We start from the raw sequence: 19,943 nt of genomic DNA, 5'->3' as shown, positions 1-19,943 counted from the left end.
TCTGTGACCTATACTGGCATTATACAAAAAACTTAAAATTCTCTCATTTCACAAGTAAACATGTCACAGAAGAATCTGGGACATAACAGAACAAATAAAAATACATTTCAGCACATTTACTGATTATCAGTACAAAAACATTGAATGCCCATTGTCTGAAATTACTACAGAGTTCATCACAGTACATCACAATGTATCTTTATTGAATGCAAGCTATCGTGCATGAATAAGATAAAAATCATTGGATTACACAACTACATTATATATATGTTGTACATCTAATATAAAATTATACTGATATAAAAACTTAAAAAGTACAATGTTCTTTGTTCATTTAATTTTTTTTTTCACAACTTGTACAAGCTTAAATATGCTACTGCACTCAAGAGTGGAGTACCTCTGGCCACTGTGACATCACTGCAGGTCCTGCCCAGAGGAAAATAGTGCAGTTCATTTTTCTTTTTTACTCTAATTTAGAAGAGCATAACCATGTTGTAAAGATTTAACTACTGAAAAAAATACTGTAATTGGCTGTAAATGCAAAATCTGCAAATTTGACACTTATGATGGCAAATTAGGTAACAAACATTTTTAAAAGAAAGTACACTTTGTTTTATAAACTGCAGAAAGAAGCAATACTTAGCTACATCCTGGTTTGCACTGCACCATACAAAATTTTGTACTGATATAACTGTAGGTCCAGAGAAACTTTCCAGCCATTTGGTAGGGCAACTGTATTTCCTTGTCCTTTGGTAAAGAACTATGAAATATTCTTAAACGCTAACCACACCACATGTCATAACAGTGAACTGTGAACAGAGCAGACCTACACTGAGCTGTGTGATCAAAAAGTAGATATTCTAGGCACATCCAAAATTTTAACTGCTGCTGTACTCCAATTAATACAGACTTCAGCAAACACATCTTCTAGCACTGACCTGGTGCCCTGTCCTAACTGAGATTTTTAAAAAGAATTTTAGTGGACAGTCAGCAATGAAAGCAGAAAGGTGAATCATCACAAGAACTTTTAATAACTTGTCAATAGAACAAACTCTCTCAAAACTAAATGAAGAGGAAATGTGCCTTTAATAAACACTCAACTTTTACGTTACACTGTCGGGATTCTCTGAAGGTCCTTCAAAACTTAGCATTTCTTTGGATGTGTCCCCAGCCATCTGTCTGTGTGCGTGTGACCTCCGGTGTCTGCTGAGAGAATGGCTCCATGAAAACCTGCGGCCGCAAGTGAGGCACAGATAGGGTCTCTCTCCAGTATGTGTCCGCCGATGCTTTGTCAGTGACTTGTATCGCGTGAACGTTGCTCCACATTCATTACAAATATATTTTTCTGACTTAATATGAACATTTTGTTCATGCTCTTTCATGTTGCCCAGCTGTGAAAAGCCTTTACCACACACAGGGCAAAGATGTGGCTTCTCCCCTGTGTGGGTCAATCCATGAATATTCAAATCCTGGCGAGAATAAAACTGCTTGCCACAGATAATGCATTTGTATGGTCTTTCCCCTGTGTGGCTCCTCATGTGCCTTTTCAGTCCCTCAGAGCGAGAGAAGCAGCTCTCACATAAGGTACATTTGAAAGGCTTCTCTCCTGTGTGGGAGCGGAAGTGCCTACGGAGCTCCGAGGCCTTGAAGAAACACATCCCGCAATCCGCACAACTGTGAGGTTTTTCTGGCTGCTCCTCGTGTGTCTTTTCGTGTGCTTTGCAGTGACCTGACTCGGAGAATCCCTTACCGCAGACCGAACAGGTGAAAGGCTTCTCTCCAGTGTGCATACGCTTGTGACGAATGAGTTTGTTAAGTTTGCTGAACGTCTTCATGCAGTATGAACACTGATGAGGTACCCTGGGTTGTTTTGTGTGTGTGCGTTTGTGCCTCTCTAATTTTGAGGGTCTATTGAACACTTTTCCACAGTCGGGACAGGGGTGCTTGTTAGTCCTACTGTGGCAATTCCGGTGTCGGATCAGCTTCTCTTGTTGTGTAAAGCTCTTATTACAATGCTCACAGTTATGAAGAGTTTTGGGCTTCCTTGTGTGTACAGGTTTATGCCTCTCCAGCTTTGACGGTCTGTCAAATATCTTGCCACAGACAGTGCAAGGGTAACACTTGTCTGATGTGTTGCTCTGTGGCTGTTTGGAGTTCTCTGGCTCGGTGATCACTGAAGCATCACTGGAATCTGAGTCTGAGATGATTTTCACCACCACTATTTCTGGACCTGAAGAGGAATCACATTAAAAACACAATTTGAGTGTGTTACTGACTGAAGTGACTTAGCAAATCTCAGTTAGCAAAACACAATGATGAACTTTTATCGTGTTACACACATCAGGGCTCTAGAGTGTGAAATTAGGTCGCAAATGCAACCTAATTTCTCAATGGAGCAACTAAAAACAATCCTAGGTCGTACCAGTGTGACCAGCTGTTCGAGTAAAAAGTAAAAGTAAAAAGTATGGTCAATAACAGACACACAGAATGCCCATATTGTGGTCAAACCAATCAGAGATAATCATGGGCGAACCTCTCAGATGCCCATGCCCATGGTAAGATGTTCAGATATTGAGATGTTAAATTTGAAGCCTTTGAGGCATTTTTAATTTTGACTTTGTTTTATTTTATATAGCTTGAGATATTTTAAGTTTCAATTTCAGCTCAGTGAAGCACTTTAAGTACAAGCAGTACCGTATCTTTTGGACTATAAGGTCCAAAAAATACGTTTCATTTTCTCAAAAGTGCACCTTATGTATGAATTCTGGTTGTGCTTATTGACTGCGAATCTGTCAAAATGTTTTAGTACGACTTTGGTAAGCTATGAAGCTGCACCGCTTGATGGATTGTTGGAGCTACCGTACTGATGAGCCTCGCAGAGTAATACGTACACACATAATATTACCGTATTGTGTGTATATAAGGACCCCAAAATGGCACCTGTTAAGAGACATGCTTATGAAGCGGATTTCAAACTCTATCAGTCATGCAGTAGAACATAGGAATAGAGCAGCTGCGACAGAATTCAGCATTAATGAATCAATGGTGTGGAAGCGGAGGAAACAAGAAGAATGACTGGAGTAAAGTTTGACTTATATGACTGTTTTGTTTTGCTTAATGCGCCTTATGATCTGGTGCGCCTTATGGTCCTTATGGTAACTTATCTTTCTTGTAGAAATGTGCTCCAAATAAAGAACTTTGTGTTGGCAAGATTGTTAGTTAATCATTTACAAATCAGTATTGTCTGTATGGACAGCAATTTAACAAAAAAAAAAAGTGAACATGTAAAGCTGCTGTGTTAAGCGATGCGGTTGTAAAGTTTGAGTGCACCTAAACTTTGTGCTGGTGCATCTAAGAAAAGAAGTTAGGTGCACCAGTACAACTGTGGCAAAAAGTTAGTCTAGAGCCCTGCATATTTAATCCATGCTCAACGGGACTTCAAAAAAAGTGAACTTACTTATTGCACAAATTTTGATCAAAGGGGGAAAAAAACATGCAAAATACCCTCAATACATACTTTCCTCTGCAGATTCTGTTTTAGGGACAGGTGTGGTGTCTGGGCCCATTGCTGCAGCCTGTTGATGTACAACCCATAAAGAGTTAAGGAACAAATACACAATATCACATATTGTAGATTTACTGTTACAGCTTCCACGATGCAAACTCGTACTGTAGCTAATGTCTGAGACCAAAAGGACTCATTAGACACATCCAGGGAAATTCAAACAAAACTGGTGTGGAAAAGGGAACAATAAGCATTGATACAGCTAATACAAAATCTTAATGGAGAGCTATTTCAGATGAGCAGCTGTCAAGTTATCCCTGTGAAATCCAAGTAATTTGGTGTTTGAGTTTGTAAAAAACAACAACAACATAAGCATCAGCAATTAGACTTTTGTGTAAGCCTGTGGCAAAAGACAATTTATTGTATTTAATTGGACCTTCCTGACTAACTGGCTGTGACTTGTTTATGTGGCTAACTACTGATTAGTTAGTTGGAAGTTAGTTGAAAAATCTACTTATCAGTGCTCCCTGGTGGGCAAACTATGCAAAACAGATACTATCGCTAAATTACCTCAAATCTACATTCACGAGACACTTTATCAGGTACACCTTGCTAGTACCATTTTTAACTCCAATTGTATTAAGAACTGCAGCAATTCCTCCTAGCACAAATGCTGGTGCTGACATTATCAGACCAGGTCACATTTTTGGAACTTTTTATACATCACAGGAGTGGCATCTCCTGTGATGTATAGGAGATGCTACTTCTGCTGCTGTAGTCCATCTGCGACCACATTTAAAGCGTCGTGCATTCACACTGGTTATATCAAGTTCCTGTTGACATGTCTGTAGCGTAATGATTTCTCTTTCTTTTAAGCCCACAAACACGAATGTTTGATTATTAGCAACAGGTTAACAGCTTCTTCTCCCGGTGTTGTTGAGTGAAGTGACGTTTTAATTAATCTGTTTAAAAACCACACATTGTATTTCATATTTGAGAGATCATGAACAGTTTAGCACATTTTTGTCTCGGTGCCTAAACACCTCAATAAGATTCTCTTTCCAAGTATTTTTCAAGGCTCTACATACTATATGTTTCATATGTCTTAAATTTAATACAAAGAATACTAAGCCACTTATCTGTTTAAGCATACAGCAGTGGTAATTAGATCCAAACTACAAAATATATTTGTCTGACCACCTCTGTAAAATACAAGATAAACTGCATGTATGAAGTGGGTTAAGCAGTCCGGTGTGCTGCACACACCCAAGGTCTGTCTCAGGAGGCAGGAAGGAAAACAACACTAAACAACCCTTAACGCTCAAAGTATGTATCAATATCCTCAAACTAACCTTAAAGATGCACGTGAAACTGAAAGTGGTCAGTGCTGGTTCTGAAAGCTAACATGTTGTTTATTTACCTCTACAAAAAAAATATCTGTGCTTTTGCACAGATTTGCTGGAATGTTTGTGTGTCGACTATTATTAACCCGTCCACTTGCAGCGTCGGTTAACGATTGCCAATAAGGGGTTATAATTAAACTCAAGGGTAGCGTTAACACAGTCACACCGGCATGCAAATACAAACACAACAGCTGCACTTTTACAGCGTTTGTTAGCTACTGTCGCTAACGCTAACGCTGCTATTTTAGCTAACCACACCGTACAAGCCTCGGAGACGCAAACACGATTCAGGCCCACCTCTCTAATAATCCGTAAAAGAGAAAGCTTGCCACAGCCTCTATCTACAGAGTTTTAAGTGAAAACGTCTTCGTCCGAAAGGACAGCTAGTCGCAGCGGACTGCTAAACCAGCCGCAGCAATTTGGGGTTGATGCTCGTTCCCTTGCATGGTGCCTTCAAGTACCCACGTACTTTCAAAAACGGGTTCTTGTCTTTGCGGTTCAGTCAGATGTCCAACATGGGCGAGCTCAGATCGTGGACAGTGTTGACGTTGAGAGGCGTCACTTGCTTTTCTTTTTAAAATTGATTTCATTTCATTTGTTTATACAAAAAAAAAAAAAAACCCACACAGGTTGTTGAAGCCAAATAAACACAGATACCAAAGGCTCTCCAAAATAGAAATAAAGGCAACCAGACATGTTGAGGATTTTTTTCTTTTTACTCACATTATATCTATCAGTAGTAGTTTTTCCCCCGTTATCACTAAACAAAGAAAACTATATTCTCCTTTCAGATGTCACTCCCATTACTATAAATGGTTCCATAAAGCTACAGAGATTACTTAGTTTCAGCAAATTATTCAATGTTAAGAAATAATCTTTGCAGCTCCATATATATATATATATATATATATATATATATATATATATATATATATATATATAGAGAGAGAGAGAGAGAGAGAGAGAGATATATGAGCTAAAGACATTCATTTATAATTGAAATGCTGATAATTTTAGAATTTCCAAACCAGAGTTAAGTTTAATAAAAAATAAAATAATAATAATAATAAAAAGTTGTACTTGCTTTCAGTCCCATCACAGTTACAGCCACATAATTTTAATAATAAAACATGTATCTGAATAAGTTACTTTACTGAGGAGATTAGCAAATGATGACCCTGATGAAGGCCACAAGCCGAAACGCGTTGGTCATCTTCCCCTAAGTGTTGCTGGAGTTCCTGCATTGTGAATTCTTTCATCCTCTCCATGCACCTTGGAAGTAGGCGAAGTTGTACCAGAAATTTCTGTTATAATTAGCAAACGACAAAGGAAGTCAAAAGATGTTTTGTATAACAGTGTATCAAATCTACATAAACTACAATATCAAAATACACAATTAAAACCATACAGATGCATTTTGAAAGCATGTTTACAAATATGATCCTTTAGTGAATGTAGTGTCTTAGTTTTTAAAGAGTGTTATAACACTAGTTCTCCTCAATTCATCACATAAAAGTAAGTATATGCACCATAAAGAGCATCATTGTGTTCCTTCAGAGCTGTCCTGAGATTACAAGCTTTGTTTACCTGGATTGTAACGTTCACACTGCAGGTCCCAATGCTCAAGTCCCCCCCCCCCCAGTTGTTTCTAAGTTAAAGCTTTAAATTTTGTAGTAACCTGTAAATTTGTATATCTTACTGTAAACCTACTGTCATTTAATGGTTGGGCACTGCACAGCTACAGGCATCTGACCTCATGTCATACTGTGTATGGGGTTGCGTGTGTGACAAATAAAATTTGAATTTCAGTTAAATGACAGAAACGTTCCTGTTCTTGTAAAATATGTAAGATATATTTTAGAGATTTTACTGTACAAATTTTTGTACAGTACTGAGCGTGCCACTCCAGACGTTTCAGCTGTCGTATCAGAAACTTAATTTAAGTTTTTTTTTTTTTTGGGGGGGGGAGAGAGAAACTTACCGTTAAAGCCAATAACAGCCTCCCGTTCGAACCCAGGTATACTTTCTATTTAAAATATATTTCAGCATATTTACTGATTATCAGTATAAAAACATTGAACGTTTATTGTCTGAAATGACTACAAAGATAATCGCAGTATGTGACAATATGTATCTTTATTGAAAGTAAGCTATCATGCACAAGATAAAAATCATTGGTTTACACAACTACATCATATATATGTTCTAGATCTAATCTAACAATGTTCTATGTTCATTTAAATTTTTTAAATCTGCATATTTGGCACTTATTATGATGGCAAATTAGGTAACAATTACTTTGTAAAGAAAGTACACTTTGTTTTATAAACTACAGAAAGAAGCAATACTTAGCTACATCCTGGTTTGCACTGCACCATACAAAATTTTGTACTGATATAACTGTTGGTCCAGAGAAACTTTCCAGCCATTTGGTAGGGCAACTGTATTTCCTTGTCCTTTGGTAAAGAACTATGAAATATTCTTAAACGCTAACCACACCACATGTCATAACAGTGAACTGTGAACAGAGCAGACCTGGTGCCCTGTCCTAACTGAGATTTTTAAAAAGAATTTTAGTGGACAGTCAGCAATGAAAGCAGAAAGGTGAATCATCACAAGAACTTTTAATAACTTGTCAATAGAACAGAAATGAGCTTCTTCCTCTCTCAAAACTAAATGAAGAGGAAATGTGCTTTTAATAAACACTCAACTTTTACGTTTCACTGTCGGGATTCTCTGAAGGTCCTTCAAAACGTAGTATTTCTTTGGATGTGTCCCCAGCCATCTGTCTGTGTGCGTGTGACCTCCGGTGTCTGCTGAGAGAATGGCTCCATTTAAACCTGCAGCCGCAGATGAGGCACAGATAGGGTCTCTCTCCAGTATGTGTCCGCCGATGCTTTGTCAGTGACGCATTTCGTGAGAACGTTGCTCCACAATCATTACAAATATATTTTTCTGACTTAATATGAACATTTTGTTCATGCTCTTTCATGTTGCCCAGCTGTGAAAAGCCTTTACCACACACAGGGCAAAGATGTGGCTTCTCCCCTGTGTGGGTCAATCCATGAATATTCAAATCCTGGCGAGAATAAAACTGCTTGCCACAGATAATGCATTTGTATGGTCTTTCCCCTGTGTGGCTCCTCATGTGCCTTTTCAGTCCCTCAGAGCGAGAGAAGCAGCTCTCACATAAGGTACATTTGAAAGGCTTCTCTCCTGTGTGGGAGAGGAAGTGTCTACGAAGCGCCGAGGCCTTGAAGAAACACATCCCGCAATCCGCACAACTGTGAGGTTTTTCTGGCTGCTCCTCGTGTGTCTTTTCGTGTGCTTTGCAGTGACCTGACTCGGAGAATCCCTTACCGCAGACCGAACAGGTGAAAGGCTTCTCTCCAGTGTGCATACGCTTGTGACGAATGAGTTTGTTAAGTTTTCTGAACGTCTTCATGCAGTATGAACACTGATGAGGTACCCTGGGTTGTTTTGTGTGTGTGCGTTTATGCCTCTCTAACCTTGAGGGTCTATTGAACACTTTTCCACAGTCGGGACAGGGGTGCTTGTTAGTCCTACTGTGGCAATTCCGGTGTCGGATCAGCGTCTCTTTTTTTGTAAAGCTTATATTACAATGCTCACAGTTATGAAGAGTCTTGGGCTTCCTTGTGTGTACAGGTTTATGCCACTCCAGCTTTGACGGTCTGTCAAATATCTTGCCACAGACAGTGCAAGGGTAACACTTGTCTGATGTGTTGCTCTGTGGCTGTTTGGAGTTCTCTGGCTCGGTGATCACTGAAGCATCACTGGAATCTGAGTCTGAGATTATCTTCACCACCACTATTTCTGGATCTGAAGAGGAATCACATTAAAAACACAATTTGAGTGTGTTACTGACTGAAGTGACTTAGCAAATCTCAGTAAGTAAAACACAATGATTGACTTTTACCATGTTACACATTAGAGCAGGGCGATATGGCCAAAAATATTTATCACGATATATATTTGAAAATTTGCGATAACAATATAACTGACGATATAATTGATGCGAGAGAAAATACAACTCCACAATATTACTAGCGCAAAAAGACAACCTTCCATTTATTTTCACTTAAACAAGAAGCTGGTTTTTATGTACATTAAAGCTTTATAAAAATGTAACAGTGCAAATGCAAATTCCTTGCTGAAAGTTTAACCAAAAGGCATTTCCAGTAGAAATGGGCTGACATATCCTGAGCATAACCATGTATAATATCCACTGAAGTTAAAAAGAGGTGCTTTGCAACATTAAACTGCAGTGTGCAGTACGTATTTTTCAGACCATAAGGTGCACGGGATTATAAGGCACATTAAGCGAAACAAAGCAGTCAGATAAATCAAACTTTATTAAACTCATTCTTCTTGCTTCCTCCACTTCTGTACCATTGATTCATTAATGTTGAATTCTCTGGCAGTTGCTCTATTCCCATGTTGTTGCAGCATATTAATGACTAACCTCGTATTGTGGATGGATTATCTCAGTTGTTCTCCTGACTTTAGTTTGGTCCGTTTACAGCATCCTGCCATGCGATTGCATTTGTCTCTAACTATCAGGAACCTTCACGTTAATTTTTATAAGTGGAAAAGTGTTAGTGTTCGTCCTCCAGCTTCACTGTTTATGTTATGCTAACATAGCTGTGTCGCTAGCGATCACGTAGCACATCATTATATACCAGCTAGCCCAACTTCAGTAACCCTACAAACGTCACTGCTGTTTAGTTTCCTGTCTTCATTTATGTTGGAAGTGATAGCAGAGCTGTACGTTTGATCTTTTTCAGAAATCTCTCAGTCAGAACATGCTATATCATGCTTAGGTAACTAGCGAAACTAGCGAGCTAACATCCGCTAGCTTCCTGCTAACTTCTAACTCCATTAAATGTAATAACTTTTGTTTTCATGGATGCCTGGAAGTTAAACTTCATAGTTACACCTGGTAAAGTAGCAATGCTGATCGTTTTATTAAAGATGAAATAATTTAGACAGTTTTTAACTCTCATTGATGCTGCAGTGTTCGTTTGACCAGAAGAATACGGAGTTTAGGACCCAGATTACTCCCAGATTTAAGAGCATCTTAGTCCGACAAATACGACAATAACGACAGCCGCTTGCATGTTCTGCAAAAAAATGTGCTTTGTCGTGTATCTGATGGACAAACACCAAACCAGTTCCACATCACTGAAGTTGCACCATTTTTACAAACCAATTCTGGTTCATCTGTTTCACTCAACAATCGGCCATGTGCGTATGAAAACAAAGGCACTGCGCATGCGCGTTTTACTCATATTCTATAGTGATATTTCATTTTCCTATCGTTGCCTAACATTATACCGGTATTACCGTGAACGGTATAATATGGCCCAGCCCTATTACACATATGTAATTCATGTTCAGTGGAGCTTAGTTCTGTTCTGTTCCACATGCACTGTATGCCACCGAATTCAGTTGGATAAGGAACCAGGCTTTTTAGAACTAAAAAAGTGAACTTATTTATTACACAAATTTTGATCAAAAGGGGAGAAACATGCAAAATACCCTCAATACATACTTTCCTCCGCAGATTCTGTTTTAGGGACAGGTGTGGTATCTGGGCCCATTGCTGCAGCCTGTTGATGTACAACCCATAAACAGTTAAGGAACAAATACACAATATATCTACATATTGGACATTTACTATTACAGTTTCCACGATGCAAACTCGTACTGTAGCTAATGTCTGAGACCAAAAGGACTCATTAGACACATCCAGGGAAATTCAAACAAAACTGATGTGGAAAGGGAACAATAAGCATTGATACAGCTAATATAAAAGTCTTAATGGAGAGCTATTTCAGATGAACAACTGTCAAGTTAACCCTGTTAAATCCAGAATTGAATTCAAAATCCTGCTCCTCACATACAAGGTCTTAAATAATCAGGCCCCATCTGATCTTAATGACCTTGTAGTACCATATCACCCCATTAGAGCACTTCGCTCTAGCACTGCAGGCTTACATGTTGTTCCTAGAGTATTTAAAAGTAGAATGAGAGGAAGAGCCTTCAATTTTCAGGCCCCTCATCTGTGGAACCAGCTTCCAGTTTGATTTGGGAGTAGGGCTGCCACGATTTGTCGACTAGTCACGATTACGTCGACTATCAAAATCGTCGACGACTGATTTAATAGTCGACGTGTCGTTTGAAGCTTTGTAAGATCGCAAAAGACGCAGGAATAATAGCAGGATTTAAGAGTGTAATAACGGACTGAAACAGAAGATGGCAGCACTGCATGTACAAGGATTCCAGCTGCCGTTAAACCCCGAAGAAGAAGAAGTAGCTGTGTCCCAGAATTCATAGCGCGGCCCAGCTTAGTTTCCAACAATGGCGGTAGCTAGTTAGTTTTAATATTACTCTTATTATTCTTTCTGGGTCACAAAATAAACGTTTAACATATTTTCAGGCGAGAATGTAGCTGTGTAAACCTCAAATATCGGCTCAGTTTTCGGAGACGTCTGTTACCCACTAGCTCGATAGCTAGCCGGGGGCTAGGTCACTAGCGCCGTGAGAACACCGGACTCCCGGCAAATTGTTTTCAAACCCACCGCCGTCTTTCGCGACTCAGGTTAAATATATATGAGTCACTTAGATAAATTAAAAATGTTGTTGTTTGGCCTTTTTTTTTTTTTTTTTTTTTTTTTAGTATTTTATTTGTTCCTGAGTAAATCGGTTTGGCTGAGATTAAAGTTATAGTTTTTACACAGCTGAATAAACGTCAAGCAGACAGCTGATTATCAGAAGTGTGAGATGCTGGAGAATATACCCCGGTGTCCTGTTATATTTTAGATAGCAAGGAGTTTATTAAACTTTACCGAAACAATCTGCAAATTTCATTAAAATTGAATAAACTATCATCTTGTCTTTATTTTTAGTTAGCACCTTAAAAGCTTAAAGCTGTAAGCTAATGATAGTTATATAAGCTGTAGTTTTACATCCAGTGGATGATGATCTGATTAGTCGACTAATCGCAAAAATAATCGGTGACTAGTCGACTATCAAAATAATCGTTTGTGGCAGCCCTATTTGGGAGACAGACACTATTTCTACTTTTAAGATTAGGCTTAAAACTTTCCTTTTTGCTAAAGTATATAGTTAGGGCTGGATCAGGTGACCCTGAATCCTCCCTTAGTTATGCTGCAATAGGTGTAGACTGCTGGGGGATTCCCATGGTGCATTGAGTATTTCCTTATCAGTCACATTTCTCACTCAACATGTGTTAATAGACCTATCTGCTGAATCACACTTGTTATTAATCTCTGGCTCTTTTCCACAGAATGTCTTTCATCCTGTCTTCCTTCACCCCAACCGGTCGCAGCACATGGCCGCCCCTCCCTGAGCCTGGTTCTGCAAGAGGTTTCTTCCTGTTAAAATGGAGTTTTTCCTTCCCACTGTCAGGAATGCTTGCTCACAAAGGGTCATTTGATTATTGTAGGGTGTCCCTTACAATACAAAGCGCCTTGAGGAGACTGTTGTTGTGATTTGGCGCTATATAAATAAAATTTAATTGAACTGAAGTTATCCCACTTGAAATCCAAGTGATTTGGTGTTTGAGTTTGTAAAAACATAGGCATCAGAAACACTTTATTGTATTTAATTGGACCTTCCTGACTAACTGGCTGTGACTTGTTTATGTGGTTAACTAATGATTAGTTGGTTGTAAGTTTGGGGGGAAATTTTACAATTCTACAAAAAACAAAAACAAAAAAAATAGATCTTCTTATCAGTGGTGGGCAAACTATGCAAAACAGATACTATCGCTAAATTACGTCAAATCTACATTCACCACACACTTTATCAGGTACACCTTGCCTTGCTAGTACCATTTTTTTTAAAACTCCAATTGTATTACGAACTGCCCCCTCCTAGCACAAACAGAAAGCACTAGCTGGAAACACCCCTTAACTACATTACAGCATCAAAAATACTCAGGTAGAGTGTGGCACTACTAGTCACTATTAGTTGGTCCGTGCTTGCATTTTGTTCACGCCAAAATTTTGAGCATGCCATCTAAAACATGAGCAGCATAAAAGATAAGCAGCATGTATGCAGTGGGTTAAACAGTCCAGTGTGCTGCACACACCCAGTGTCTGTATCAAGACGGTGGAAGGAAAACAACACTAAACAACCCTTAACGCTCAAAGTATGTATCAATATCCTCAAACTAAACTTAAAGATGCACGTGAAACTGAAAGTGGTCAGTGCTGGTTCTGAAAGCTAACATGTTGTTTATTTACCTATACAAAAAAAAAATATCTGTGCTTTTGCACAGATTTGCTAGAATATTTGTGTGGCCGCTCGAGCATTAACCCGTCCACTTGCAGCGAAACCGACACCGGCGTGGTTAACGATTGTCGATAAGGGGTTATAATTAAACTCGAGGGTAGTGTTAACGCATTGTCACAACGGTATACAAATACAAACACAACAGCCGCACTTTTACAACGTTTGCTAGCTACTGTCGCTAACGTTGTAGCTAACCACGCAGCACAGCCTCGGAGGCGTAAACAAGATTCAGGCCCACTTCTCTAATAATCCGTAAAAGAGAACGCTTACCACGTCCTCTATCCACAGAGTTTTAACCGAAAACTTCTTCGCGTGAAAGGACAGCTCGTAGCCGCGGACTGCTTCTTCTTCTTTATATGCATTACGCCACCAACTGGTATGGCGTGTGGACCGAAATTCTGCTTCCTGTGCTTCTCATTTCTCATATTTTCCTTTTTGTTTTGTTTAACCATCGCTCTTTCATCTCCTCCTCCCATTGCTTTTGTCACATTTCTTTCATTTTTGTGCCTTATTCTGTTCTCAATGTCGGTCCTACTAACACTGATATCCATATCCATCAACGGTCTCTTTGTAGCTTCCTTTGCTTTTCCTTCTGTCATTTCATTTCCCTTAACTCCATGATGCACTGGTAGCCATAAGAAGATGACCATAAGCCCCATCATAGTAAGCAACGGACTGCTAAACACGGCGCAGCAATTTGGGGTTGATGCTCTTTCTCTTGCATGGTGCCTTCAACTGCTCACGTACTTTCAAGAACCGGTGCTTTTTCTTTGCGGTTAACAGATTTGCGGTTCAGTCAGATGTCCAGCAGGGGCTCGCTCAGATCGTGGTAAATGTTGACGTTGAGAGCCATCGTTTCCTTTTCTTTCTTTCTTTCTTTCTTTCTTTCTTTCTTTCTTTCTTTCTTTCTTTCTTTCTTTCTTTCCTTTTTTAAAAATTATTATTGTTTTGATTTCATTACATTTATTTATACAACAAAAACAGGTTGTTGAAGCTAAATGAACACAAATACCAAAGGTTCTCCAAAATGGATATAAGGGCAACCAGACATCTTGAGGTTTTTTTTACATTATATCTATCTTTAGTAGAGTTTTTTCTTCTTTTTTTTCTGTTATCACTAAACAAAGAAAACGTAATCCACTCCTTTCGCATGTCACTCCAAATGGTTCCATAAAGCTACAGAGACTAGCTTCAGCAAGTTTCTTAATGTTAAGAAATAATCTTTGCAGGTAGAAACGATATAATATACAGATCATTTTGCGAATATAAGTAAAGGAGCTTTAAAGCAGAATTTCTTTTTCTTTTTAAAGTATAAATGTTGTAAGAGGAGCAAAAGAGGATTCGTTTTTTTAACAGGAATGCTGACAATGTTAAGTAAAAGACTTAAGTAAAAAATAAATAAATAAATAACTAAAAAACGTTATTTGCTTTCAATCCCATTACAAATGCAGCCATGTTAATAATAAAACACTTATCTGAATAAATTACTTAACTGAGAGGAATAGCAAATAAAGGATTTTAAAAGGGATGTTTTGTACAACTGTACATCAAATCTAAATAAACTGCACAATCAAAATATACAATTTAACAGTGGACATAGATCTTATAAAATACTGCAGGTTAGTGTTTTCCCAATTAAAACCAGATGCAGTTGCAATTTTAACAGCGTGTTTACAAATATTATCCTTTAGTGAATGTAGTGCTTTAGTTATTACAGAGTATTATAAAACTAGTTATCCTCGATTCATCACAGAAAAGTGAGTATATGCACCAAAACGAGCGTCATTGTGTTCCTTCGGAGCTGCCCTGAGATTACAAGCTTTGTTTTCCTGGATTGTAACGTTCACTAAGACATTGTATGTGACCCAGATCTGTACAAATAAACTTTGATTAACAAAATAAATCTCACCTAACTATACAAAAAAAAATACACAATTTAGCATTTCACAGGACAAGTGTGAAATGTCTGTAAGCTGCATATCAATCAAAATCACCCAAATGCTTTGAAGGAAAAACTCTTTCAGTCTTTACCAAAAATAGTCAGTGCTGTTTTCTCTAACTCACTTAGAAGGAAAACAATGAGAAATGGAAATGGAGTTCTGGATGCCCCACACTTCCAGGGACTGGATCTTGAAGTCTCTCTTGCAGAGTGCAATGCTCTTAAAAGTTTCACACGGCTCTGTGTAACCCCCTTGTAGGTCTCTTTGCAGGCAGAGAGCATGACCTCCATCACCACCTGAAAGAAGACACATAGATATGAGCAGAGTACTCGCAGCTTCCCTGTCACACAATATATTAAAGGTTCCTTCAAAGGCCAATCTATTGTATGTTTCACTAACACACCAATAATAAGCCGATTGTCATCGCCTGCTATGAACTTGGAGGCCTCTTGCTCCTTAGGCCTCTTGGGCTGTTTAGCAGACATGGATTCCTCCACTGGTGCAGTGACCATCAGATAGCTGGGATTTTGCAGTGTCTCAGCAGGACAGGTCAGAGTTGTGCTGGAGGGGATGTTGCCATTAGTTGACGCCTGAGGGGAAGCACTAATACTCCCTCGAAGTTTCTCAGGAGACGCTCTTGGGCTCATAATATTGACCATAGATCTCTGGTAGAGCTTCATGTTGGGACGGAGCTGAAACAGTAATCACAAATCTTGTTTGACGCCTTGCAGTGTCAAAGGCATTGCTCTATATTAACATAAAGAAACCCATACATGGTCAATCTAAATCTAAGGTAAGTTGAATTCAACAAGAAGAAAGCTCACCGTGAAAACTAAACACTCCCCAGTTCCAAAGTATACAAGTTCCTCTGAGTCTTGTTTTCTTCTTTCTGCTACATCAGTTGACAAGAAGGCACCAAATACCTAAGATAAGAGAAATTACATCATGTCAATGGCATACAAAACTTACTGCGTCGGCTAAATCTCACCATTATAGAAGCCTAAGGATCAATTCTGAGGCTCATTTAACATGTTAAATAAAATGTATCCTAATATTGATTATTTTATAGTTTTACCTCTTCATCCACAGATTTAATAATCATGACAGATGGTTCATGTCCCTCCACATGTGAATAGAATCTGTATGAAATAAAAATATACAAAACACCTTTTGTTTTTATAAATGCACAACAACATTATATACATGCCAAACTGGCATACAATTGCCCCTCAAGAGCAAAGACCTATTTTATTTAAATTTCATGTTAAATCAGAGAGAAGTTTTAGCACTGTTTAAACGCAGGGGGAAAAAAACAGTATTTGTCTCTAAATGTTGATAGTAAAAACACACCTGCTGACAGTTACAAAAGAAAATTGTTTTTCACTGCAGGGACGCGAAGTTCAACAGATATTAATTTGATACAAAGTAAACACTATTAAAGCTATTGCGATATGATATAAATACTCCTCTACATCACGCCTCTTTTTTTAGGTAGTTGCCGAGTGGGACTGAAGCGCAGAACAAAGGTTACTTACGAAGCAAGAGTCCTTTCATGCTCAGCTGTGCTGAACAACCTGAAGGGACTGAAGAGGGCAAAGCGCTCAGGTATCCAGGCCCAGATGACTCTCATCTCCGTCCCTGTTACAACACTGGAACGAAAGTTGTTGAAATCCACTGTCTCTACTGGTAGCCTTTTGGAAACATATGTGAAAACAGGGTTCATATTAGTTGGAATGGAATATTCAATACTACTAAGTTTGTGTATATTAATCCTTTATTACATACAAATATACCATTCGTCATCTGATTCATGACAATGTCAGTATTAACCCACCTTTTCTGGTCTATGCTGACACCTTTTAGTATGAGTGACTCTTTATTGGCAGTGAACAGTAGGTTAAGGTCTCTCCTTGTGGGTACTGAAATCTTGAAGGCTCTTTCTAGGAGCTTCTCAGCCGTGCAGTGGCGAGCTACATTTTGCACAAATCTTTTCATGTCTGTTCTGAAGTCTTCCACATCTGCCACTCGAGATGACACTGATACTTTATAGAGGTCAAGCAAAGCCAGAGCAACCCTACAAAGAATAATTATGAAACACATTTATTGAATTGTTTTGTCTGTATGTTTGGTTTTTTTCTCAGAGTAACTGATATGGCAGAAGAAATGACATATTTAGGACTAAGTTTTTTTGTTTATTTGTTGAAATGCGGCAGCAGTAACAAACCTGTAGAGGACCTTGTAGCCCTCCAGTAGGTAGACGTCTAGAACTCTAATGGCATATGTGAACGGAAGGTCAGCAAATATCCACATGATCCAGTCAGAGTAAAACTCAAACAGGTTCTGGTGGGAGCTGGCTATCAGCTTGCGAATGCCTCTGCAGCATTTGTTGGCAAGGTCTCCAAAGGTCATACAGGACGCACGGTAGGTGAGGAAAGTCTGGTCAATGTAGCGCTTGTTGGGATCATTGTAGCAGATAAGTCGGGACACACTGTAGAAACATTCAGCTTCATCCTCGCTGAAGTGGAGGATGAGGGAGACCAGGGCGGGTAGAATGGGGCAGAAGTTCATGTCTATGAAGTATTTTCCGAGGCAAAGAAGAACTTTTTTTGCAGAATTCAGGCCTGCTTTGTTGAGACAGTATCTGGAAAAGAACAGAGGAAGCAATGACCGATTTGGTCACATTTACTGCAGTGCAGAAGTATAATAATACTAGAATGTAAACTTTTTCTGTTATATATGTATATATATATGTTGCTAGTCTTGTGGATGCTTTTAATAAACGTAGCCAAAATTAGCAAAATCAATGCCAATTAGACAAAAAGCTCATCATTAAGACAGTTTGTCAGCTATGAAGTGTGATTGCAGTATCACAAAATATTACCTTGGTATTTCTCCATCTTCCATATACTTCGGCACTGGGTGGCTACTATGTTTTTGTTCTCCAAATAGCTTCTTAGTCAGTTCATAGTAGACATCTCTGTCTGGAGTGACAGCCCTTCTGCAGATATATAAAATCAATACACAGTCAAAAATTTGGTTCAAGCAGATTTCAGTAAAAATGCTCACAGTGGTTCCATTACTTGCCACAAACACATACATAGAATTGATGCTGTGGATGATGTGATAATAAGCTTTGGCCCTTAGTGTGTGTGGCATGGCCCAAAATCCTTCCCGAGCCATAGTTTTAAGCTGCTGGTGCTCACTCCGTAGGATTTGTTGATATTTCTTTGCAGCTTCAGGATCAATTTTCTCCCAGTCCACAAACTGCCCATACTTCATCCCAGAGCTGGAACAAATCTCCCAGTTGTCTGCTTCAGAGATGGTCATCATGGAAACTTGCTTGAGATGGCATTTACTGCCTGAGCCAAAACATACACATGTAACTTTATTATTATTATTATTATTATTATTATTGTAGATTTTCATTTTATTTATTTTGCTTTTAAAATCCATATCCAACTTTAAAAACATTATTTCACTACCACAAGTTTCTCTAGAGGGTGATTGCTTGTTTGGTTTATGCTTTGACTTCGTAGAGGTGAACTCAACAACCGACACATCCCCGTCTCTTTCCTCCTTTTTGGTTGCTTGATACTTTGGCAGTGAGCTTTGCATCTGTTTTGACGTAGGGGAGGTTGTAAAGTGTCTTATGTCATCTTCTGAGCATAACTCCGATGTCTCATAACTGTAAAAAGACCTTTTAAAGACATTCAATTCAATATTAATTATGTAGTTCAGTAATTCAAGTCAGAAGAGAAAAACCCCCCCACAAATCTGGTTAATTAGAAGTATTTGGTTATCTGGCCAGTAACCTAATTTTGATAATATAAGAGTAAAAGCATAGTTAATTATGAATACACACCTAGATCGAGGTCTTAAACAGGTTTCTTCTTTCTGTGTGTCCACACCATAAGGCTTTTTCCCCTCTGCATTGTAATAGGAGTGAGACCTTTGTCTGGTTCTGCTACTAGCCATAGATTCCAGATTGTGGTCAGAGAATGCGTCTGGGAATAAATTCATGTTTCCACAATTGAAGAATTCTGGTGTCCGTGAAACATGAATCATCTCAATTCCTATTATTCCTTGAAAAATAGGTTAGAAGGTAATGTTTCTCCTGTTGCTAGCTGCACAATCTGAGGATCCGGGCTTTATATAGGCCTGTGGGCTTTGGTCATGTGAGCTCTACATGGTTTGTTGTTGGTGAATTCAGGCACTGAAAGTGAAAAGTTCCATTGTTTTACCGGTTATATCTTTGGCACTGTGTCTTTCTGAGAAGCAATCAGTGTCTGGAACCCAAGTGCCCCCATGATCAGAATCATAAAACAAGACCTTACATTTCCAGATCACATAGCTGACCCCCCCCCCCCCCCCCCCCCCCCCCCACACACACACACAAACAAAAAAACAAATCTGTTTTAAAAATGTGCAACTATCAGGATTTCACAATAAATTTAATTAAATTGCTTACGAGACCAAAATGTATTTGAACACCGAACATCACATTCCTTGAAAGTCTTTGAAATGGTTTGCTCTTGTCAACATGTTCAGAAATAAGAGAGCAATTATGTCCTAGACATGGCTTTTTCTTTGAAATTACTTCACATACTTCAAGCATTGAAATGCCAGTAGAATCTATTCCAAGAAATCTTCCAAAGACTATTATTGAACACAACATATTTTCATCTAAACACAACCGTTGTTTGGGTATAAAACATAAAACCTCTACAAGTACTTACTCTATGTGTCGGCACATAA

At 38.7% G+C, this 19,943-nt stretch overlaps 2 protein-coding genes across 3 annotated transcripts; both read right to left on the bottom strand.

Annotated features, from left to right (window-relative positions):
• Positions 1-271: 271 nt before the first annotated feature.
• Positions 272-5,368, bottom strand: LOC308395571 (uncharacterized protein). Of its 2 annotated transcripts, none has more exons than XM_080880486.1 (3): positions 4,858-5,199; positions 3,518-3,575; positions 272-2,230 (listed from the first exon to the last, which is right to left on the bottom strand). In XM_080880486.1, exons 2-3 carry the CDS (start codon positions 3,564-3,566, stop codon positions 1,104-1,106), a joined length of 1,176 nt encoding a protein of 391 aa, XP_080736612.1. In that variant the 5' UTR covers positions 3,567-3,575; positions 4,858-5,199; the 3' UTR covers positions 272-1,103. The 2 variants fall into 2 exon arrangements, with proteins under 2 accessions (XP_080736612.1, XP_080736611.1); XM_080880485.1 differs by lacking the exon at positions 4,858-5,199 and adding an exon at positions 5,206-5,368 and having other exon boundaries at positions 283-2,230.
• A 3,223-nt stretch (positions 5,369-8,591) lies between these two features.
• Positions 8,592-19,296, bottom strand: LOC308395569 (TBC1 domain family member 24-like). Its single transcript, XM_080880483.1, has 13 exons — positions 19,051-19,296; positions 18,671-18,885; positions 18,286-18,547; positions 18,070-18,186; positions 17,413-17,829; positions 17,023-17,262; positions 16,724-16,879; positions 16,264-16,327; positions 16,013-16,111; positions 15,592-15,880; positions 15,313-15,484; positions 10,481-10,538; positions 8,592-8,748 (listed from the first exon to the last, which is right to left on the bottom strand). The coding sequence occupies exons 1-13, from the start codon at positions 19,251-19,253 to the stop codon at positions 8,737-8,739; spliced, it is 2,304 nt and encodes a 767-aa protein (XP_080736609.1). The 5' UTR covers positions 19,254-19,296; the 3' UTR covers positions 8,592-8,736.
• Between the last annotated feature and the right edge of the window lie 647 nt (positions 19,297-19,943).

Source organism: Rhamphochromis sp. 'chilingali' (genome assembly GCF_963969265.1).
Source record: "Rhamphochromis sp. 'chilingali' genome assembly, chromosome: 4".
Taxonomy (NCBI): domain Eukaryota; kingdom Metazoa; phylum Chordata; class Actinopteri; order Cichliformes; family Cichlidae; genus Rhamphochromis; species Rhamphochromis sp. 'chilingali'.
Note: the sequence above shows the minus strand (reverse complement) of the source record. Positions and strands in the feature narration are given on the sequence as shown.